At 41.6% G+C, this 25673-nt stretch overlaps 1 protein-coding gene across 2 annotated transcripts in view; it reads right to left on the reverse strand.

Annotated features, from left to right (window-relative positions):
• Positions 1–25673, reverse strand: part of sorcs3a (sortilin related VPS10 domain containing receptor 3a) — an 850680-nt gene that overhangs the window by 43773 nt on the left and 781234 nt on the right. For both annotated transcript variants that reach the window (XM_061977170.2, XM_061977173.2), the window contains exons 20-22: positions 19756–19889; positions 10863–10986; positions 3440–3552 (exon numbers count right to left, since the gene is read on the reverse strand). In XM_061977170.2, coding sequence (XP_061833154.2) covers positions 3440–3552; positions 10863–10986; positions 19756–19889 — 371 coding nt within the window. The remainder of the gene's footprint in view (positions 1–3439; positions 3553–10862; positions 10987–19755; positions 19890–25673) is intronic.

The following is a 25673-nucleotide window of genomic DNA, read 5'->3' on the forward strand; positions in this document are numbered from 1 at the left end:
TTTGGAGAGCTGTATTATTTTCAGTTTTGTGCCCAAGGCATACTTGCCAACCCTCCCGGATTTTCCGGGAGACTCCCGAAATTCAGCGCCTCTCCCGAAAACCTCCCGGGACAAATTTTCTCCCGAAAATCTCCTGAAATTCAGGCGGAGCTGGAGACCACGCCCCCTCCAGCTCCATGCGGACCTGAGTCCGCTTTCCCACAATATAAAGAACGTCTACAGTAAAGCAGTCCGTCTGCCGTAAACAGCAATGTTGTGACACTCTTAAACAGGACAATACTGCCATCTAGTGCATTTGATGAAAGCTCTTTTGTGCGTGCCACACATCAATGCATAATCAGAGAGGGTGTTCAGCATGGTTAGAAAGATAGTGACAGAGGATAGAACAAGCATGGACAATTCAACCCTTAACTCAACAATGAGTAGATGAGTGTTATGTGTGTGTATATGTGTAAATAAATGACCACTGAAATTCAAGTATTTCTTTTATATATATATATATATATATATATATATATATATATATATATATATATATATATATATATATATATATATATACATATATATATATATATATATATATATATACATATATATATATACATATATATATATATATATATATATATATATATATATATATATACATATATATATATATATATATTTATATATATATATATAGAGAGAGAGAGAGAGAGAGCTAGAATTCACTGAAAGTCAATTATTTCTTTTATATATACATATATATATATATATATATATATATATATATATATATATATATATATACATATATATATATATATATATATATATATATATATACATACATATGTATATATATATATATATATATATATATATATACACAGGTAAAAGCCAGTAAATTAGAATATTTTGAAAAACTTGATTTCTTTCAGTAATTGCATTCAAAAGGTGTAACTTGTACATTATATTTATTCATTGCACACAGACTGATGCATTCAAATGTTTATTTCATCTAATTTTGATGATTTGAAGTGGCAACAAATGAAAATCCAAAATTCCGTGTGTCACAAAATTAGAATATTACTTAAGGCTAATACAAAAAAGGGATTTTTAGAAATGTTGGCCAACTGAAAAGTATGAAAATGAAAAATATGAGCATGTACAATACTCAATACTTGGTTGGAGCTCCTTTTGCCTCAATTACTGCGTTAATGCGGCGCGGCATGGAGTCGATGTGTTTCTGGCACTGCTCAGGTGTTATGAGAGCCCAGGTTGCTCTGATAGTGGCCTTCAACTCTTCTGCGTTTTTGGGTCTGGCATTCTGCATCTTCCTTTTCACAATACCCCACAGATTTTCTATGGGGCTAAGGTCAGGGGAGTTGGCGGGCCAATTTAGAACAGAAATACCATGGTCCGTAAACCAGGCACGGGAACTTGAAATCTCCATCTCCATAGAGCAGGTCAGCAGCAGGAAGCATGAAGTGCTCTAAAACTTGCTGGTAGACGGCTGCGTTGACCCTGGATCTCAGGAAACAGAGTGGACCGACACCAGCAGATGACATGGCACCCCAAACCATCACTGATGGTAGAAACTTTACACTAGACTTCAGGCAACGTGGATCCTGTGCCTCTCCTGTCTTCCTCCAGACTCTGGGACCTCGATTTCCAAAGGAAATGCAAAATTTGCATGGTTGGGTGATGGTTTGGGGTGCCATGTCATCTGCTGGTGTCGGTCCACTCTGTTTCCTGAGATCCAGGGTCAACGCAGCCGTCTACCAGCAAGTTTTAGAGCACTTCATGCTTCCTGCTGCTGACCTGCTCTATGGAGATGGAGATTTCTAGTTCCAACAGGACTTGGCGCCTGCACACAGCGCAAAATCTACCCGTGCCTGGTTTACGGACCATGGTATTTCTGTTCTAAATTGGCCCGCCAACTCCCCTGACCTTAGCCCCATAGAAAATCTGTGGGGTATTGTGAAAAGGAAGATGCAGAATGCCAGACCCAAAAACGCAGAAGAGTTGAAGGCCACTATCAGGGCAACCTGGGCTCTCATAACACCTGAGCAGTGCCAGAAACTCATCGACTCCATGCCACGCCGCATTAACGCAGTAATTGAGGCAAAAGGAGCTCCAACCAAGTATTGAGTATTGTACATGCTCATATTTTTCATTTTCATACTTTTCAGTTGGCCAACATTTCTAAAAATCCCTTTTTTGTATTAGCCTTAAGTAATATTCTAATTTTGTGACACACGGAATTTTGGATTTTCATTTGTTGCCACTTCAAATCATCAAAATTAAATGAAATAAACATTTGAATGCATCAGTCTGTGTGCAATGAATAAATATAATGTACAAGTTACACCTTTTGAATGCAATTACTGAAATAAATCAAGTTTTTCAAAATATTCTAATTTACTGGCTTTTACCTGTATATATATATATATATATATATATATATATATATACACATATATCCATCCATCCATCCATCCATCCATTTCTACCGCTTATTACCTTCGGGGTAGCGGGGATATATATATATATATATATATATATATATATATATATATATATATATATATATATATATATATAAATATGAAATACTTGACTTGGTGAATTCTAGCTGTAAATATACTCCTCCCCTCTTAACCACGCCCCCAACTACGCCCTCGCCCCAACCACGCCCCCCCACCTCCCGAAATTGGAGGTCTCAAGGTTGGCAAGTATGGCCCAAGGGACTGATTTTATTTAACACTATATTATTATTTATACACCTATAGTGATCACAGAGACAGGTTGTTTTTGTGTTACTGTATATATTTGTTTTTTCTGAAAAATCCCACTTAATATACTTTGGGTAACAACAGTCAATATTTATTTATTTTATTTTATTTTTTTAGGGGGGTAACAGTCAATATTTATTTATTTATTAGATTTTATTTTTTTCTTATATAATAAAAGTGAGCTTTTGTTAAACCAAATATTGTGTGTTTTTTTTTCCATATACAACAACCTATCTGGACTAGATAAGAGAATCGATAAGGAATCGGTTCGATAAGAGGATTCGATAATAGACTCGAATTTGATAATTTCTTATCAAACATCATCCCTAAGTACAACTGCTCTCTTCCAAGCCTTAACACATTCAGAAGTTAAAAGATGGTTTTAACGCAGTGTGACTTTTAGAATCAAAGAACTCGGTGCTCATGAGGAGAAGGGTAGAAGAGGCGTCTTCACACTTGTCGGATGATGAATCACAGGGTGACCTGAGGGTGTTCTCTTGCCGCACCAATGACTTTAGAGTATTGGACAGGGGAAGTAATAGGGATTTAGAAAATAATTGAGAAGAAGCTAGACGGGGAAGTCATATGGCTGATAAAAAGACAGAACAGGAAGGACCCTAAGCCAGAGGGCCGGGAGAACATTTCAAATGACTCACTTGGAGAACAGCTTTCCTAATGACTCTCCCGGCATCCTGCCTCCACTCAGGTAAATCCGGGTTGAACTCGTCCAGATTCGGGGAGAACGATAACAGTATCGATTTGAAGAACTCTGGTGAGAAGATCCAAGAAAGAAACATCTCAGAGAAGCAAACAACAATATTTGTAAATATAATTTTGTTTACATTCATGCTGATAATATCCTCTTATTGAACATTTCAATTCCTTGTCAACTTTAGACTTCGACCTAGACCAGGGGTCGGTAGACTCCCGAATTTCAGGGAAACTATTCTCTTGAATGTATGCTGATTTTCACCCAAACAACAATAATACGGGCGTGCCGTGATGTCACTACCTTTAGCGCCCTCTACAGCTTGAACAAACAGCTTGCCAGTCCAGTAACATGTTATATGAGGCTTCTGCAGACACACATAAGTGAATGCCATGCATACTTGGTTAACAGCCATACAGATCACACTGAGGGTAGCGATATAAACAACTTTAACACTCTTACTAATATGCGCCACACTGTGAACCCACACCAAACAAGAATGACAAACACATTTCGGGAGAACATCCGCACCGTAACGCAACAGAACAAATACCCAGAATCCCATACATCCCTAACTCTTCCAGGCTACTTTATACACCAAAGCCCGCCACCCCAACCCTGCCCCCCCCCACACATCAACAACACCCCCCCACCCCCCGTGCGTAGATTGAGGTGGGCGGGGTTTGGTGGAAGCAGGGTGTGTAATGTAGCCCGGAAGAGTTAGGGATGCATGGGATTCTGGGTATTTGTTCTGTTGTGTTTATGTTGCGTTACGGTGTAGATGTTCTCCCGAAATGTGTTTGTCATTCTTGTTTGGTGTGGGTTCACAGTGTGGCGCATATTTGTAACAGTGTTATAGTTGTTTATACGGCCACCGTCAGTGTGATCTGTATGGCTGTTGAACAAGTATGCCTTGCTGTCACTTAGTGTGTGAGCAGACGCCGCATACAAAATGTGACTGGGCCGGCACGCTGTTTCTTAGGTGAAAAAGCGGACGCGACGACAGGTTGTAGAGGACGCAGTGCAGTTCCATCACGGCACGCCCTCAATTTTGTTGTCCGGGTGAAAATCGGAGAATGTTTGCCCTGGGAGAGGCAGTGAAATCCGGAAGTCTTCCGGAAAAATCGGGAGGGTTGGCAAGAATGCAGCTGAGCCGCATCAGAGTGGTCAAAGAGCCGCATGCGGCTCCGGAGCCGCGGGTTGCCGACCCCTGACCTAGACCAGGGGTCGGCAACCTTTTTGGCTGAGAGAGCCATGAAAGCCAAATATTTCAAAATGTATTTCCGTGAGAGCCATATAATATTTTTTAACAATGAATACAACTAAATGCGTGCATTTTTAAGTAAGACCAACATTTTTAGAGTATATCTTATTCTTTTTAATAACATTGTTATTCTAATTCTAAAGCTAACCAATAATAAATACAATACTTCTTACCATTAATTCGACTTCTTGAACAGGTGCGATAGAAAACGGATGGATGGATTAAAATGCATGAGAATATTTTATAATTTGAACGTTATTTTTAACACTGTGATTACCAAATTAATTATTCACTACTTATCGTGTTAAGCAATGTCGGCTAAGATTTATCTGAGAGCCAGATGCAGTCATCGAAAGAGCCACATCTGGCTCTGGAGCCATAGGTTCCCTACCCCTGACCTAGACAAACGTTATTGATCCACAAGGGAAATTGTTCCACACAGTAGCTCAGTTACAAAAGGATGGAAAGGGTATGGATGGAAAGGATAATTCAGGTATAATGTAGACTAAAAATGTACCATAGTAGCAATGCATTTACTTTATATATTTTTCAACAGCAACTGACGATAAATAATTTTTTGTCAAGACGTGGATTATGGTGTGTTTGTTTTCCCGAGATGCATATTTATTTATTTAGAACACTTAAAAAACTACAAAAAAAGGAAGCAAACAAAAGGCGCGCACAAGGGCGGAAGTACAAAAAACTTGGCTAATGAAACAAAAACTAGGACAAAGGCAAAACTATGGACGTAAAACTAATAAACACTTACTGTGGCATGGCATGAAGCATGAATAACAAGTGTCAGGAATGTGCAGAGCTAGACAGGGGTATGAATCCGGGATTTCGCCAGAACGACGAACTGAAAACAATGAACTTAAATACTACCGACATGATTAACGAAAACAGGTGCGTGACTCAAAACGTGAAACAGGTGCGTGACGTGACAGGTGAAAACTAATGGGTTGCTATGGTGACAAAACAAAACAAAAGTGCACAAAAAGTCCAAAAACAAAACCGAACATGACTAAAACAAAACATGATCACACAGACATGACATTTTTTTTACAGGTCAGAGTGCTTGATTCCGGAAAAATACATTTTCATACAACATTACACACACTGCAAAAACTGAAATCTAAGTAAGATGAAATATCTCAAATAAGGGTGATATTTGCTTATATTCTGTCTGATAAGATAATTCTTCTCACTAAGCAGATTTAGAGTGTTTTACTCGTTTTACGTGTTTTGGTCCTAAATGATCTCAGTGAGATATTACAGCTTGTTGCTGAGATTTGATGACCTATACTGAGTAAAACATGCTTGAAACTAGAATATCAACTGTTGCAAAGCTGTGTCATCAACACTCACAAGTATAAAACTACTTTTTTAAAGTAATAATTTCTTATTTCAAGCATGTAAAAAAAAAAAAATAATCATGACTTTGACACAAATGTGTCTCATAATTAAAACAGATGACAGTAAAGACCAAATGGACTTTGCTGTTTTATTATACCAATAGAAAGTACGTACCCATAAAGTAGTACAGTTGTTATTAGTGAGAATATACTTATTTTAAGGTATTTTTGGGTTCATTGAGGTTAGCTAAATTTACTTGTTTTGGAAAGCATTGACAAGCCCAATTTTCTTGTTCTATTGGCAGAGGAGGAACAGTGTGGGTTTTGGTCCTGGTCAGGGAACTGTGGACCAGCTCTATACTCTCGGCAGGGTCCTTGAGGGTGCATGGGAGTTTGCCCAACCAGTCTACATGTGCTTTGTGGACTTGGAGAAGGCATTCGACCGTGTACCCCGGGAAGTCCTGTGGGGAGTGCTCAGAGAGTATGGGGTAACGGACTATATTATTGGTGCAGTTCGCTCCCTGTATGATCAGTGTCAGAGCTTGGTCCGCATTGCCGGCAGTAGGTCGGACCCGTTTCCAGTGAGGGTCGGACTCCGCCAAGGCTGCCCTTTCTCACCGATTCTGTTCATAACCTTGATGGACAGAATTTGAGGGGATCTGGTTTGGTGGCTGCAGGATTAGGTCTCTGCTATTTGCAGATGATGTGGTCCTGATGGCTTCCTCTGGCCAAGATCTTCAGCTCTCACTGGATCGGCTCGCAGCCGAGTGTGAAGCGACTGGGATGGGAATCAGCACCTCCAAGTCCGAGTCCATGGTTCTTTCCCGGGTTGGGGAGGAGATCTTGCCCCAAGTGGAGGAGTTCAAGTACCTCGGAGTCTTGTTCACGAGTGGGGGAAGAGTGGATCGTGAGATCGACAGGCGGATCGGTGCGGTGTCTTCAGTAATGCGGACGCTGTATCAGTCCGTTGTGGTGAAGAAGGAGCTGAGCCGGAAGGCAAAGCTCTCGATTTACCGGTCGATCTACGTTCCCATCCTCACCTATGGTCATGAGCTTTGGGTCATGACCGAAAGGACAAGATCACGGGTACATGCGGCTGAAATGAGTTTCCTGTGCCGGGTGGCGGGGCTCTCCCTTAGAGATAGGGTGAGAAGCTCTGCCATCTGGGGGGAGCTCAAAGTAAAGCCGCTGCTCCTCCACATCGAGAGGAGCCAGATGAGGTGGTTTGGGCATCTGGTCAGGATGCCACCCGAACGCCTCCCTAGGAAGGTGTTTCGGGCACGTCCGACCGGGGAAGACCCAGGACACGTTGGGAAGACTATCTCTCCCGGCTGGCCTGGGAACGCCTCGGAATCCCCCGGGAGGAGCTTGACGAAGTGGCTGGGGAGAGGGAAGTCTGGGCTTCCCTGCTTAAGCTGCTCCCCCCGCGACCCGACCTCGGATAAGCGGAAGAAGATGGATGGATGGATGGATGGATATTGGCAGATAATTTTGCTTAGTTCAAATAAAATACCCCTCATTTTTGTATTTTTTTTTCTTGTTTTTGAACACTGATTTTGTGCAGTGCAACAGGTAATCATTGTGTCTGTGTCTTAATTTGCGCACTTCCATACGTACACTTACAATTTAAAAATGCTATGATTATAATTTGATGAATTATTGCGGCCAATCCCGCCCAAAAAAGACGACTACAATAAATGGTAAATGGGTGATACTTGTATAGCGCTTTTCTACCTTCAAGGTAGCTTTGACAGTATTTCCACATTCACCCATTCACACACTGATGGCGGGAGCTGCCATGCAAGGCTCTAACCACGACCCATCAGGAGCAAGGGTGAAGTGTCTTGCTCAAGGACACAACAGATTGGTAGAAGGTGGGGATCGAACCAGGAACCCTCAGGTTGCTCGCACGGCCACTCTCCCAACCGCGCCACGCCGTCCCAATACTACTTTAATTTAATCAAAGACAACATAAGTCTATTTTGTACGGCTAGTAACAAATAGATAAGTGTTTTTCATACTTACCATTGTTCTCTGTTTGACTCATTTGACTTGATCAAACCTTTTCTAACACTCCACACTACGAAATAATATGTACAAACCCCGTTTCCATATGAGTTGGGAAATTGTGTTGGATGTAAATATAAACGGAATGCAATGATTTGCAAATCCTTTTCAAACCATATTCATTTGAATATGCTACAAAGACAAACACATAAACTTATTTTTTTTTTGCAAATAATAATTAACTTGGAATTTCATGGCTGCAACACGTGCCAAAGTAGTTGGGAAAGGGCATGTTCACCACTGTGTTACATGGCCTTTCCTTTTAACAACACTCAGTAAACGTTTGGGAACTGAGGAGACACATTTTTTAAGCTTCTCAGGTGGAATTCTTTCCCATTCTTGCTTGATGTACAGCTTAAGTTGTTCAACAGTCCGGGGGTCTCCGTTGTGGTATTTTAGGCTTCATAATGCACCACACATTTTCAATGAGAGACAGGTCGGGACTACAGGCAGGCCAGTCTAGTACCCGAACTATTTTACTATGAAGCCAAGTTGATGTAACACGTGGCTTGGCATTGTCTTGCTGAAATAAGCAGGGGCGTCCATGGCAACGTTGATTGGATGGCAACATATGTTGCTCCAAAACCTGTATGTACCTTTCAGCATTAATGGTGCCTTCACAGATGTGTAAGTTACCCATGTCTTGGGCACTAATACACCCCCACACCATCACAGATGCTGGCTTTTCAACTTTGTGCCTATAACAATCCGGATGGTTCTTTTCCTTTTTGGTCCGGAGGACACGACGTCCACAGTTTCCAAAAACAATTTGAAATGTGGACTCGTCAGACCACAGAACACTTTTCCACTTTGTATCAGGCCCAGCGAAGCCGACGGCGTTTCTGGGTGTTGTTGATAAACGGTTTTCGCCTTGCATAGGAGAGTTTTAACTTGCACTTACAGATGTAGCGACCAACTGTAGTTACTGACAGTGGGTTTCTGAAGTGTTCCTGAGCCCATGTGGTGATATCCTTTACACACTGATGTCGCTTGTTGATGCAGTACAGCCTGAGGGATCGAAGGTCACGGGCTTAGCTGCTTACGTGCAGGGATTTCTCCAGATTCTCTGAACCCTTTGATGATATTACGGACCGTAGATGGTGAAATCCTTAAATTCCTTGCAATAGCTGGTTGAGAAATGTTTTTCTTAAACTGTTCAAAAATTTGCTCATATATTTGTTGACAAAGTGGTGACCCTCGCCCCATCCTTGTTTGTGAATGACTGAGCATTTCATGGAATCTACTTTTATACCCAATCATGGCACCCACCTGTTCCCAATTTGCCTGTTCACCTGTGGGATGTTCCAAATAAGTGTTTTAAGAGCATTCCTCAACTTTATCAGTATTTATTGCCACCTTTCCCAACTTGTTTGTCACATGTTGCTGGCATCAAATTCTAATGTTAATGATTATTTGCAAACAAAAAAAAAAGTTTATCAGTTTGAACATCAAATATGTTGTCTTTGTAGCATATTCAACTGATTATGGGTTGAAAATGATTTGCAAATCATTGTATTCCGTTTATATTTACATCTAACACAATTTCCCAACTCATATGGAAACGGGGTTTGTATGTACGATGCGTACTAATATAGGATCGGATTAATATCGGTTTCAGCCAATATTCAAGGGTTCACTATTAGAGGTAAAAAAAAGTTGTATTCAATCAATGTATCAGAACACAAAGGAGAGAACGTAAAAGAGGAAGCGGACAAATATTACGATCATCAGAACGACAGTCATCAATTTGGGACAGCTACATTGTCAAAATCAATACATTTTCTAATGCTTGTCCCTTTTGGGGCCGCGGGGGGTGCTGGAGCCTATCTCAATTGCATTTGGGCGGAAGGCTGGGTACATATGTGTCCTAAAACGATACAAAACCCAAAACCAGTGAAGTTGGCACATTGTTTAAATGGTAGATAAAAACAGAATATAATGATTTGCAAATCAGACAAGATATTTAATGTTCGAACTGAGAAACAATTGTTATTTCTTTGCAAATAATCATTAACTTAGAATTTAATGGCAGCAAGACATTGCAAACATGTTGGTTTTCAGCCTTGCCGCTTACGTGCATTGATTTCTCCAGATTCTCTGAACCTTTTGATGATATTACGGACCGTAGATGGTGAAATCCCTAAATTCCTTGCAATAGCTCGTTGATAAATGTTGTTCTTAAACTGTTTGCTCACGCATTTGTTCACAAAGCGGTGACCCTCGCCCCATCCTTGTTGGTAAATGACTGAGCATTTCATGGAAGCTGCTTTTATACCCAATCATGGCACCCACCTGTTCCCAATTTGCCTGTTCACCTGTGGGATGTTCCAAATAAGTGTTTTAAGAGCATTCCTCAACTTTCTCAGTCTTTTTTGCCACTTGTGCCAGCTTTTTTGAAACATGTTGCTGGCATCAAATTCCCAATGAGCTAATATTTGCAACAAAAAAAATTCCAGTTTGAACGTTAATTATCTTGTCTTTGCAGTCTATTCAATTGAATATAGGTTGAAAAGTTCTGTTTTTATTTACGATTCAAACAATGTGCCAACTTCACTGGTTTTGGAGTTTGTAAGAATAAAAAGGATATTACACATAGAGTTCTCGATTTAAAACAGCCACTGAGTTTGAAGACTTTTTCATAAAACAGACCCCTTCAGTATACGTTGCAGAAAATTAATACTCACCTCTGACTGCTATGGTTTTTGTATCTTGGAATATGACATTCGCTGCAGCGACTTGAACTGTGACAGGGTACATTCCCTCATGGGGGAAGGCGTATGCGACACTCCCATCCAACGTGACCACTGGCTACACACCAACAGAGACACACCAAATTATCATGCTGTAGATCAGGGGTGTCAAACTCAAATATAGAGTGGGCCAAAATTTTAAACTGAACAAAGCCGTGGGCCAAGGTTGAACAAATTAACCTTTTAAACCCAAACAAGTTTTGCATTGAATATTGAACAAGCAAGGCTTATATAACTTTATAGTGACATGCACAATCGAGTTTCAAATAATAATAATAATAAGAATTAAAAAATATCAATGGCATATCAAATAAAATTTAAATACAAATTTAATGCCTCTTTTCTATTTGCAGCCTTCTGAGGTAAATATCAAAATAAACTTTTTCCACCGGCTAAAAATACATTTGAAAATAAAATAACAATAATGAATGAATCAAACATTCAAGCCTTGAAGTAGCAAGAGAAAGTGCATGAATAAAACGTTAAATATTGCTCAGTTTGCTACACTGATTTGCTTTAACACTGAATATGGAACAAGCAACGCTTATATAACTTAATAGTGCAAAATCAACTTTCAAAAAAACAAACGAAAAAACATTAATTGTATATTAAATCAAATTTAAATAAAACATTTAATGCCTCTTTTCTATCTGCAGCCTTCTGAAGTAAATATCATCATTAACTTGGTGGGCGGGGCGGGGTTTCGTGGTAGCGGGGGTGTATATTGTAGCGTCCCGGAAGAGTTAGTGCTGCAAGGGGTTCTGGGTATTTGTTCTATTGTGTTTATGTTGTGTTACGGTGCGGATGTTCTCCCGAAATGTATATGTCATTCTTGTTTGGTGTGGGTTCACAGTGTGGCACATATTTGTAACCGTGATAAAGTTGTTTATACGGCCACCCTCAGTGTGACCTGTATGGCTGTTGACCAAGTATGCCTTGCATTCACTTGTGTGTGTGTGTGTGTGTGTGTGTGAAAGTATGGAGGAAAAGCGGACGTGACGACAGGTTGTAGAGGACGCTGAAGGCAGTGCCTTTAAGGCACGGCCCCAATAATGTTGTCGGGAGAAATTCGGGAGAATGGTTGCTCTGGGAGATTTTAGGGAGGGGCACTGAAAATTGGGAGGGTTGGCAAGTATGAGTATTAGCGGCAAATGGGGCCAGCTCTAATGTTAATTTGATATTGCTTCAAGGGCCAAAAAAATTACACGGGGGCCAGAGTTTGAAACCGATGCTATAGATGGTCATATCAATACAGTATGCAGAATTATGTTGTAGAGGCAGGTGTAGCCAGCGCTGCCTGCAGGAGCAAAAGTCACCGCCTCTGTCCATGGTGCTGAGGACGGAGCACCATCAGACGGGGGCGTGGCAGTGCTGACGGCGAGACACAGCTGGCAGGTGATTAGATTTCACAGGTGGTACGTGTTAAGCTAATCATCTGTTGTCTTTAACAGTAAGCGGCCGGGAGCAGGAGGAGAGAGAGGATACGGACGTGACTGAAAAGTCACGTTCTACTAGGAGAGAACATTTTTGTTGACAACATTATCCTTAAAAACCTTGTTAAACCTGCACGCTTGGCTCCGGTGCCGTGTCTGACAGTGGGATTGATAGGAAGCAACTTCCACATATGTCCAAGGTAAATTAAAGTTGTTATATATTGTACAATGTATATGGTTAATCATATACTTTGCAAGGAGTGTAAAAATCAAATATGACCAAAGTGTCTAAGATTGTAACTTTACCATATATGCCCATTTAATTAGTTAATGTGATGTTAGATCAGAGCTGGGCAAATATTTTGACTCGGGGCCCACATTGAAAGTGTGTCTAGGGGGGGCCAAGGTTTATGTGTGTTTAAATGATGTATACACATTTAGCTGTAAAACTCTGCTGTACAGTATGTGTGTTTGAGTCCCTTTTTTTCAGGAACACTAGTACCAAAAGTCCCAATGTCCGATAGAATTCTAAAAACGTTATTGCAGACCACCTCAAAAAAACGGAATGTGAAGTGAATTATGTTTATATAGCGCTTTTCTCTGGTGACTCAAAGCGCTTTACACAGTGAAACCCAATATCTAAGTTTCATTTAAACCAGTGTGGGTGGCAATGGGCGCAGGTGGGTAAAGTGTCTTGCCCAAGGACACAACGGCAGTGACTAGGATGGCGGAGGCGGGGATTGAACCTGGAACTCTCAAGTTGCTCTACCAACCGAGCTATACCGCCCCACGGAATGGAATTTTAAAGTTTTTTTACTGAAATGGACACGCAAAATGTACATTCAAATAAAGAAAGTGGGATTTACAATATTAACTATGAACCATAAAACACTGAAAATTAACAACATATGATTGTCGGTCCTCTTTTACTTCTCAGACCAGCTATTTCGACAGTTGTGTGTCTTTTACAATCAAGCAAAACACAACAAAAATGTAAAAAAAATCAGCAAAATATGAATGCAAAGGGAAATAAACACCTACAATATGATATATTATCACGTAAAAAAATATGCTTCCGCATCTGTTTCTGACACAAGCGTTTCTGGCTGGCTGCTTTGGAAAAAAAGAACAATTCTGGATTGTTCCGGGTCTGAGCTGCTGTGACGTATCCATCCATCTTCTTCCGCTTATCCGAGGTCGGGTCGCGGAGGCAACAGCCTAGGGCTTCCCTCACCCCAGGCACTTCGTCCAGCTCCTCCCGGGGGACACCGAGGCGTTCCCAGGCCAGCCGGCGTGGCGCAGTGGAAGAATGGCCGTGCGCGACCCGAGGGTCCCTGGTTCAATCCCCACCTAGTACCAACCTCGTCATGTCCGTTGTGTCTTGAGCAAGACACTTCACCCTTGCTCCTGATGGCTGCTGGTTAGCGCCTTGCATGGCAGCTCCCTCCATCAGTGTGTGAATGTGTGTGTGAATGGGTAAATGTGGAAGTAGTGTCAAAGCGCTTTGAGTACCTTGAAGGTAGAAAAGCGCTATACAAGTACAACCCATTTATTATCATTTATCATAGTCTTCCCAACGTGTCCTGGGTCTTCCCCGTGGCCTCCTACCGGTCGGACGTGCCCTAAACACCTCCCGAGGGAGGCGATCGGGTGGCATCCTGACCAGATGCCCGAACCACCTCATCTGGCTCCTCTCGATGTGGAGGAGCAGCGGCTTTACTTTGAGCTCCCCCCGGATGGCAGAGCTTCTCACCCTATCTCTAAGGGAGAGCCCCGCCACCCGGCGGAGGAAACTCATTTCGGCTGCTTGTACCCGTGATCTTGTCCTTTCGGTCATAACCCAAAGCTCATGACCATAGGTGAGGATGGGAACGTAGATCGACCGGTAAATTGAGAGCTTTGCCTTCCGGCTCAGTTCCTTCTTCACCACAACGGATCGATACAGCGTCCGCATTACTGAAGATGCCGCACCGATCCGCCTGTCGATCTCACGATCCACTCTTCCCTCACTCGTGAACAAGACTCCGAGGTACTTGAACTCCTCCACTTGGGGCAGGGTCTCTTCCCCAACCCGGAGATGGCACTCCACCCTTTTCCGGGCGAGAACCATGGACTCGGACTTGGAGGTGCTGATTCTCATCCCAGTCACTTCACACTCGGCTGCGAAACGATCCAGCGAGAGCTGAAGATCCTGCCCAGATGAAGCCATCAGGACCACATCATCTGCAAAAAGCAGAGACCTAATCCTGCAGCCACCAAACCGGATCCCCTCAACGCCTTGACTGCGCCTAGAAATTCTGTCCATAAAAGTTATGAACAGAATCGGTGACAAAGGGCAGCCTTGGCGGAGTCCAACCCTCACTGGAAACGTGTCCGACTTACTGCCGGCAATGCGGACCAAGCTCTGACACTGATCATACAGGGAGCGGACCGCCAAAATCAGACAGTCCGATACCCCATACTCTCTGAGCACTCCCCACAGGACTTCCCGAGGGACACGGTCGAATGCCTTCTCCAAGTCCACAAAGCACATGTAGACTGGTTGGGCAAACTCCCATGCACCCTCAAGGACCCTGCCGAGAGTATAGAGCTGGTCCACAGTTCCACGACCAGGACGAAAACCACACTGTTCCTCCTGAATCCGAGGTTCGACTATCCGGCGTAGCCTCCTCTCCAGTACACCTGAATAGACCTTACCGGGAAGGCTGAGGAGTGTGATCCCACGGATCACACTCTAATAATGTAATTACGGTACGTTAATGTTACGAATAGGTACGTTAATAATGTAATTACGGTCACTGCTGTGACGTAGATTACCGTAATAATTCGTATAACACCCAAAAGCGCAGATTTTGACCATTGAAATACTTTCTATAGTTCAAGACTTACGGTATTTGTCTGTATCTGTCAGACAGGGGTCAGTGACACCTCTGCGTCAATCAATTGTCCATTTTGTTAACGGTTATGGTTTAGGTTGATTTCAAACATATTACACAGATGTGCTAAAGATTTACTCTTGTGTGATCAAATTTGGATGGATTCATTTCCGGAGCAATACGCTAATTAAAGGTTAAAATCAGTATTCGCACGTGTGCTACTTTTATTTTTCAATACTCGCACAACCTATTTTTAGGTACAAACGCGACTGAATTGTTTGCACTATACTATACTATATTCACATCTCCTCCCTTTCAGTATTGTAAGTGTTCTAATAGTCTATTCTGTATATACATGACGATAAACACACTAAATGGATTATGCTATCTATGTTGCTCATTTAAGAGACACAATCTGCACAAAGTCGAGTCGATCAGCTTTGCGTGTGCTGTCAAATTTGCATTTGTTTTAATTCAAGCAAACCTTTAGAAGATGAAGCCCAAAGTGTCGTATCCCACTATTTTTCCAGTGTTTTGTATCATTTCCTGGTTGTACTTCCGGTTCGATTTTTTTTGTTTTGTTACTACTCGTATGTTTAATATGGCGGCAATCCATCGAGTGGTGCGGCTTCATAGCTTACCGAAGTCGTACTAAAACGTGTGTAATGTTCTATATTTTCAATGGAACATATAAAATGTTGGTGTTTTTTACTTGAGTCATATTGCCAGCATAATGCAGTCTACACATATCTCTTATGTTTGACTGCCATCTACCGGACACACTTATTATTACACCATGTTCATCCATCCATCCATCTTCTTCCGCTTATCCGAGGTCGGGTCGCAGGGGCAGCAGCCTAAGCAGGGAAGCCCAGACTTCCCTCTCCCCAGCCACTTCGTCCAGCTCTTCCTGTGGGACCCCGAGGCGTTCCCAGGCCAGCCGGGAGACATAGTCTTCCCAATGTGTCCTGGGTCTTCCTCGCGGCCTCCTACCGGTCGGACGTGCCCTAAACACCTCCCTATGGAGGCGTTTGGGTGGCATCCTGACCAGATGCCCGAACCACCTCATCTGGCTCCTCTCGATGTGGAGGAGCAGTGGCTTTACTTTGAGCTCCCCCCGGATGGCAGAGCTTCTCACCCTATCTCTAAGGGAGAGCCCCGCCACCCGGCGGAGGAAACTCATTTCGGCCGCTTGTACCCGTGATCTTGTCCTTTCGGTCATAACCCAAAGCTCATGACCATAGGTGAGGATGGGAACGTAGATCGACCGGTAAATTGAGAGCTTTGCCTTCCGGCTCAGCTCCTTCTTCACCACAACGGATCGATACAGCGTCCGCGTTACTGAAGACGCCGCACCGATCCGCCTGTCGATCTCACGATCCACTCTTCCCTCACTTGTGAACAAGACTCCGAGGTACTTGAACTCCTCCACTTGGGGCAAGATCTCCTCCCCAACCCGGAGATGGCACTCCACCCTTTTCCGGGCGAGAACCATGGACTCGGACTTGGAGGTGCTGATTCTCATCCCAGTCGCTTCACACTCGGCTGCGAACCGATCCAGTGAGAGCTGAAGATCCTGGCCAGATGAAGCCATCAGGACCACATCATCTGCAAAAAGCAGATACCTAATCCTGATCCCCTCAACGCCATGACTGCGCCTAGAAATTCTGTCCATAAAAGTTATGAACAGAATCGGTGACAAAGGGCAGCCTTAGCGGAGTCCAATCCTCACTGGAAACGTGTCCGACTTACTACCGGCAATGCGGACCAAGCTCTGGCACTGATCATACAGGGAGCGGACTGCCACAATCAGACAGTCCGATACCCCATACTCTCTGAGCACTCCCCACAGGACTTCCCCAGGGACACGGTCGAATGCCTTCTCCAAGTCCACAAAACACATGTAGACTGGTTGGGCAAACTCCCATGCACCCTCAAGGACCCTGCCGAGAGTATAGAGCTGGTCCACAGTTCCACGACCAGGACGAAAACCACACTGTTCCTCCTGAATCCGAGGTTCGACTATCCGGCGTAGCCTCCTCTCCAGTACACCTGAATAGACCTTACCGGGAAGGCTGAGGAGTGTGATCCCACGATAGTTAGAATACACCCTCCGGTTCCCCTTCTTAAAGAGAGGAACCACCACCCCGGTCTGCCAATCCAGTGGTACCGCCCCCGATGTCCACGCGATGCTGCAGAGTCTTGTCAACCAAGACAGCCCCACAGCATCCAGAGCCTTAAGGAACTCCGGGCGGTTCTCATCCACCCCCGGGGCCTTGCCACCGAGGAGCTTTTTAACTACCTCAGCAACCTCAGCCCCAGAAATAGGTTTTTACACCATGTACCAAATAAAATTGCTTCGAGGTCGGTAAACAAAATCAAAATTATTCTGTACATTAGGCGCACCGAGTTATTAGGCGCACTGTCGAGTTTTGAGGAGAAAACAAATATTTTAAAGGGGAACATTATCACCAGACCTATGTAAGCGTCAATATATACCTTGATTTTGCAGAAAAAAGACCATATATTTTTTTAACAGATTTCCGAACTCTAAATGGGTGAATTTTGGCGAATTAAACGCCTTTCTATTATTCGCTCTCGGAGCGATGACGTCACAATGTGACGTCACATCGGTAAGCAATCCGCCATTTTCTCAAACACCGAGTCAAATCAGCTCTGTTATTTTCCGTTTTTTCGACTGTTTTCCGTACCTTGGAGACATCATGCCTCGTCGGTGTGTTGTCGGAGAGTGTAACAACACGAACAGGGACGGATTCAAGTTGCACCAGTGGCCCAAAGATGCGAAAGTGGCAAGAAATTGGACGTTTGTTCCGCACACTTTACCGACGAAAGCTATGCTACGACAGAGATGGCAATAATGTGTGGATATCCTGCGACACTCAAAGCAGATGCATTTCCAACGATAAAGTCAAAGAAAGCTGCCGCCAGACCCCCATTGAATCCGCCGGAGTGTGTGAGCAATTCAGGGACAAAGGGCCTCGGTAGCACGGCAAGCAACGGCGGCAGTTTGTTCCCGCAGACGAGCGAGCTATACCCCCTGGATGTCTTGGCTCACACCGTCCCTTATGCCACCGAAGATGACCAAGAGAAGAATATCGACCCTAGCTTCCCTGGCCTGCTGACATCAACTCCAAAACTGGACTGATCAGCGGATGAGGGTATGTCTACAGAACATATTAATTCATGAAAATTGGGCTGTCTGCACTCTCAAAGTGCATGTTGTTTTCAAATGTATTTCATATGCTGTAAACCTAGTTCATAGTTGTTAGTTTCCTTTAATGCCAAACAAACACATACCAATCGTTGGTTAGAAGGCGATCGCCGAATTCGTCCTCGCTTTCTCCCGTGTCGCTGGCTGTCGTGTCGTTTTCGTCTGTTTCGCTTGCTTACGGTTCAGACCGATATGGCTCAATAGCTTCAGTTTCTTCTTCAATTTCGTTTTCGCTACCTGCCTCCACACTACAACCATCGGTTTCAATACATTCGTAAACTGTTGAATCGCTGAAGCCGCTGAAATCCGAGTCTGAATCCGAGCTAATGTCGCTATAGCTTGCTGTTCTTTCCGCCATGTTTGTTTGTGTTGGCTTCACTTTGTGACGTCACAGGAAAATGGACGGGTGTTTATAACGATGGTTAAAATCAGGCACTTTGAAGCTTTTTTTAGGGATATTGCGTGATGGGTAAAATTTTGAAAAAAACTTTGAAAAATATAATAAGCCACTGGGAACTGATTTTTAATGGTTTTAACCCTTCTGAAATTGTGATAATGTTCCCCTTTAAGTGCGCCTTATTGTCCGAAAAAATATGGTAATTGTCATTTGTAGAAGTTGCTTCCTAGCAGTTCCACTGTACACACGTCACCGATGCCAGGCGAGCAGTTTTTAACAAAGTTTTAATGCTCAACAATGAATCAAAATGTCTTTTCAGAAGTCTGTGACTTTTCAGTCTCTCCCAGTCCTTCTCCCACCCCTGCTCTCAGCCGCTTACTGTTAAAGACAACGTACCACCTTTGAAATCTAATCACCTGTCAGTTGTGTCTCGCCGTCTGCACATGCCACGCCCCCATCCGATGGTGCTCGTCCTCAGCACCATAGACAGAGGCGGTGACCTTTGCTTCTGCAGGCGCGCTGGCCACACCTCCCCCCCACATTATTATTAAACTTTTTCGTTTTTGTATGTTTTGTGCGCCTTATAATGGACACCCACATTTCTACAGACATCCACAAACCTTTAAATTACAAGGTAGGGCCCGGTTCCTGACCAGGCAAGCTTTGTGAACCCATAAAAAGGGAAACCAGTACAAAGTACATAATTACCAGCCTTTGTTTATGCGGAACAGTTCATTAAAACACATGGTGGGTTACACCTGTACATGATGTGCATATTGGAAACTATTTTTCGCTTTTGGAGCCATGTCTCACCCTTCAAAGTGCATACAGGTGTAACACAACAAAACTGACAGCCTTTTTGAACGGTGCAATGGAAAAAAAAAGTTACCTCAGTGTTGTTGCCAAGCCACCAGAAATAGGTGACTGTGCGTGGGTGAGTGGGTACGACAACTGCTGAGATGTTGACCTCCTTGTTTCTTACAACTACAAAGGGAGCAAGAAGCTGGACATTTTCCACAGGACCTGTGGAAAGGAGTTCAATTGAAAGGCATATTAATTTTGAAAAAAAAAAAGTTAAAATGTCATGTTAAATGTTCATTTATTCATTGCATTTGCCTTGTCTTATTTTATGCATGTAAAACTATTACTCTCTATAAAAAAAGTGGTTGACTGTTGTGGAGAATGCATATATGTTTAAGAGTTTGTTCTTTATTCATAGTCATGTTTGAACTATCTAGTATTTTTCCATTTATACTCTGTAAACTTGTCTGTCTTTGTCTGCAGATGTCTGTGTAGTGTCTTAGGCATTAGAATGTGGGATTTGGAGTACTCCCTTTTTATATTTTCTGTATTAGAACAATGAGGCTGTATTCCTTTCTGGACAGGGTGGATGCTGTTTTCGTATTCAATATGTTGGCTCTGCCCGTTTGAACGGCAGACCACTTCGAGATGTCAATATGATAGGACAATTGGACTGGTCTCCTAAAGCTTTAGTAAAATTTGATAACATTCCTATTCTGTCTTGATGGTCCTTCTTACTCAGCATATACCTGTATGTCATCGAAAGAACTTGGTATTGACCGGTGATTTAAATTCCCCTGAGAGGGAGACTGGTCAGACGCAACCATGTCTAAACCAGACTAAGTAGATTTACAGAGTTTCTAATAGGAACATTTGATTACGTTTTCAAACGATTCAGTTTTCAATGGACGCTTATTGAAAAGTGACCAATTAAGGAGTAAAGGGAATCGAGTTTGTTGGCCCGAGGATCTCGTCTCTATTTGTGGATAATGGCCTTTAACCTTTGCTGGGACAGTTCCAAGTAAGTGTAAAGCCCCTGGGGTATGAATTAAACACCTTTGAAATGGAAACAAGTGTTCCCAGTAGGAAAAGGGTGGATAGTGAGTGGGAGTGAAGTCCTGCCCTCCAGGTGAAATGTCAGTGTTTTTCATGACCAAGAGAAGGATGGTAAATAGGCTTTCACTGGTATAGCACTTTCCTACCATCAAGGTATTAAAAACGTTGACACTCTAACCTCATCCACCTACTGATGACGCAGCATCGGGAGAAACTTGGGAGTTCAGTAACTTGCCCAAGGATGGTATGACATGGTCTGTACCGGTCTGTCATGGCGAAGGGTGAACCAAGCCAAAAAGCCAAAGTCGTCCATGTGGTCTTTTAAATTACAAACTGGTAATCTATTGAACATAACTGTCCTTTACATGGCTGGGTTCACACTTTAAAATGAGCAGTTTGAAGTCACCTGGGAGTACCGTATATTCCGGACCATAGGGCACACTGCCGATGAGCGGGGTCTAGTCAGGTCTATTTTCATACAAAAGGCGCACCGGATTATAGTGAGGTTTAGGTGAATTTATAAAGGAATTTGTGAAACTGAGACAATACAAAAATAATGCCATTAAGAGTTTTTTATTTTTTTATTTATGTATTTTTTTACTTATGTACATGTGATTTTTATTATTTTTAATAAATTTGCAAAATTAAAAACAAATAATTTACATTGTCATTATGAGGTACTGTGTGTAGAATTTGGAAAACAAACATTAATTAATTCCATTTTGAAATAAGGCTGTAACAACAAAATGTGGAAAAAGCGAAGGGCTGTGAATACTTTCCCAATGCACTGTATGTTGCTAAGAAACTAATAAACAGATCTACCATTGAGTAAAAGGGGGAAAAGTTAATGGAAAATGTATTAGGCGGTCCAAATATTTGAGGATAATACTAAGATAATAACGAGTGTTTTTTTTCCATTAAGAGTTAATAATACTAACAAAGACACTTGTAAACGTGTTAGCATATTAGCTAATGCTAACTTGATTACATTACGATAGCACATACAACTATGCATGAAAACACTACTATCAAACATGCGACAGTTTAGTACGTATAAATTGATTTTGTTATACTGTAAAACTTACAAACGTTGCTTGGAGTGATGAATGAAGAAACCATACGAGTAGAAACGCTATTGACGACTCTTAGAACAGCACTTAAACTTCCACGAAACAGAAGGAAATACCGTATTTTCCGGACCATAGGGCGCACCGGATTATAAGGCACACTGCCGATGAATGGTCTATTTTTGATCTTTTTTCATATATTAGGCGATCATAGGGCACATTAAAGGGGTTATATTATTATTTTTATTATGTTATTATATTAAAGAAATACAAGTAAAGATATATTTTACAAACAGAAAATTACAGGAATGTACACATGATCCCATGTTTACATCTCATTGTGCAACATGTGAATGTTTTAGTGGGAACTAAATGCGATATCTGAAAGGGGTTCAAATTATTTCCAAAGCAAACCCAAACCCTTCTTTAGTGAAAAATAAAACGTTTTTTCTTAATTTAATCTTAATTTATAAATATTAATCATTAAATTATGTTATTATATTAAATAAATACTAATAAAGATATATTTTACAAAGAGAAAGTTACAGGAATGTACCAATGATCCCATGTTTACATCTCATTGTGCAACATGTGAATGTTTTAGTGGGAACTAAATGCGATATCTGAAAGGGGTACAAATTATTTCCAAAGCAAACCCAAACCCTTCTTTAGTGAAAAATAAAACGTTTTTTCTTAATCTAATCTTAATTTTTAAATATAAATCATGAAATTATGTTATTATGGTAAAGAAATACTAATAAAGATATATTTTACAAAGAGAAAATTACAGGAATGTACCAATGATCCCATGTTTACATCTCATTGTGCAACATGTGAATGTTTTAGTGGGAACTAAATGCGATATCTGAAAGGGGTACAAATTATTTCCAAAGCAGGACCCCCACCCAGACATACAATACTAGTACACAGCACATGAAAAACAACATGTTTTGTCATTGTCGTTGTAAGTGGGCCAAAACACTTATATTAGAAAATTACCTCATGGAAATGACTGCTGTCATTTGATTATAATAATACAACATTTAACTTGTTATTTAGTCAGGTTTGGGACAGGTGTGCTGCTGGTGTGGCCACAGTTTTTAGACGTCGACGCTCCGCCGAACCCCTGAGGCCGACTCACCGAACCTCTAGGGTTCGATCGAACCCAGGTTAAGAACCAGTGGTCTAGGAGGTTGTGTTACGTCAGTCTTGGGATAAGATTTTTGCAACATATGTCACACATACGTTTAAAAATGACCTCTGCCAAAACATGCTTGAGAAGAGACAGTGGCTGAGGGATGATAATCAACAGCTTACATGTTTGTATGTACAGCATACTTGCCAACCTTGAGACCTCCGATTTCGGGAGGTGGGGGGCGGGGTGGGGGTGGGTGGGTGGTGGGGGGGTTTGGGGGGCGTGGTTAAGAGGGGAGGAGTATATTTACAGCTAGAATTCACCAAGTCAAGTATTTCATATATATATATATATATATATATATATATATACATATATATATATATATATATATATATATATATATATATATATATATATATAAGAAATACTTGCTGAAATACTATGTCAAGTATTTCATATATATATATATATATATATATATATATATATATATATATATATATACTTGACTTTCAGTGAAATCTAGCTATAAATATATATTTATTTTATTATATATATATATATATATATATATATATATATATATATATATATATGTAAAATATAAATAGTTGAATTTCAGTGTTCATTTATTTACACATATACACACACATAACACTCATCTACTCATTGTTGAGTTAACGGTTGAATTGTCCATCCTTGTTTTATTCTCTGTCACTATTTTTCGAACCATGCTGAACACCCTCTCTGATGATGCATTGCTGTGTGGCACGCACAAAAGTGCATTCATCAAATGCACTAGATGGCAGTATTGTCTTGTTTAAGAGTGTCACAACATTGCTGTTTACGGCAGACAAATTTCTTTACGGTAGACAAAAACATGACTGCTGTTGTTGTGTGTTGTTACCGCGCTGGGAGGACGTTAATGAAACTGCCTAACAATAAACCCACATAAGAAACCAAGAACTCGCCCTCCATCATTCTACAGTCATAACGTGATTGGGCAGGTACGCTGTTTATAATTTAAGCTGAATATCGGGAGATTTTCGGGAGAAAATTTGTCCCGGGAGGTTTTCGGGAGAGACGCTGAATTTCGGGAGTCTCCCGGAAAATCCGGGAGGGTTGGCAAGTATGATGTACAGTGGTACCTCGACTATAAAAGTATTTTGAGATACGAGTTGCCTTTCGGCTTTTTGTAATGCTTTTTAACCGACTTGGTCAGACAGCCCGCGCGAAGCCCTGTCAGTCCGCATCACACAGAGCAGGAGCACAGCCTCCGCAATATGCAGTCTAAAAAAAAAAAAAAAAAAAGTCCAGACGACGGATAATGATCATGAAAATATGGAGGAGTTGTTGATGGTTTGACGTGTTTCAGTTCGTTCTGTGCCCTGACTCTACAAACTGGACAATTGAGCCTTTACCCTTGGTACATATCCCTTGCTGACCACTCTGACCTCTAGTCCGTCAGTCAAAGATGTCCGTGTGCAACATAAACAACAATTACAATTCCTATTGTTACACACATGAGATGCAGCCTGTAGGAAAAACATGTAGAAGTCTGCTTCCCCAGGTAAATTATGTACATAATTATGCATTATTTTTTAAAACTACTATAGTTGTTTGTTGTGCAATACATTATATGGCATTGTTTTTCATACAATATTCCTGATCTAAAGTTATGTTTTTCAAAGGCATATTACATGTACAAATTGTGCTGTTTTGGGGAGGATAAGCATGGACAAATATTGATTTCAATTCATTTAAATTGTTTTGAGATATGAGGGGAATACAACACTCAAAACCAGTGAAGATTGCACGTTGTGTAATTCGTAACTAAAAACAGAATACAATGATTATCAAATCCTTTTCAACTTATATTCAGTAGAATAGACTGCAATAAACTGAGAAACTTGTTTTGTTTTTTTTGCAAATAATCATTAAATTAGAATTTAATGGCAGCAACACGTTGCAAAAAAGTTGGCACAGGGGCATTTTTACCACTGTGTTACATGGCCTTTCCTTTTAACAACCCTCAGTAAACATTTGGGAACTGAGGAGACCAATTATTGAAGCTTTTCAGCTACAATTATCTCCCATTCTTGCTTGATGTACAGCTTAAGTTGTTCAACAGTCCGGGGTCTCCGTTGTTGTATTTAACTCTATATAATGCACCACACATTTTCAATGGAAGACAGGTGTGGACTACAGGCAGGCCAGTCTAGTACCCGCAGTCTTTTAATATGAAGCCACGCTGTTGTAACACATGCAGAATGTGGCTTGGCTGAAATAAGCAGGGGCGTTCATGATAACGTTGCTTGGATGGCAACATATGTTGCTCCAAAACCTGTATGTACCTTTCAGCATTAATGGCGCCTTCACAGATGTGCAAGTGACCTATGTCTTGGGCACTAATACACCCCCATACTTTGCGCCTATAACAATTAGGATGGTTCTTTTCCTCTTTGTTCCGGAGGACACGACGTCCAAAGTTTCCAAAAACTATTTGAAAGGTGGACTCGTCAGACCACAGAACATTTTTCCACTTTGCATCAGTCCATCTTAGATGAGGTTGGGCCCAGCGAAGCCAGTGGCATTTCTGGGTGTTGTTGATAAATGGCTTTCGCTTTGCATAGTAGAGTTTTAACTTGCACTTACAGATGTAGGGAGCAACTGTAATTACTGACAGTGGTTTTCTGAAGTGTTCCTGAGCCCATGTGGTGATATCCTTTACACACTGATGTCACT

Source organism: Nerophis lumbriciformis, linkage group LG16, assembly GCF_033978685.3.
Source record: "Nerophis lumbriciformis linkage group LG16, RoL_Nlum_v2.1, whole genome shotgun sequence".
Classification (NCBI taxonomy): domain Eukaryota; kingdom Metazoa; phylum Chordata; class Actinopteri; order Syngnathiformes; family Syngnathidae; genus Nerophis; species Nerophis lumbriciformis.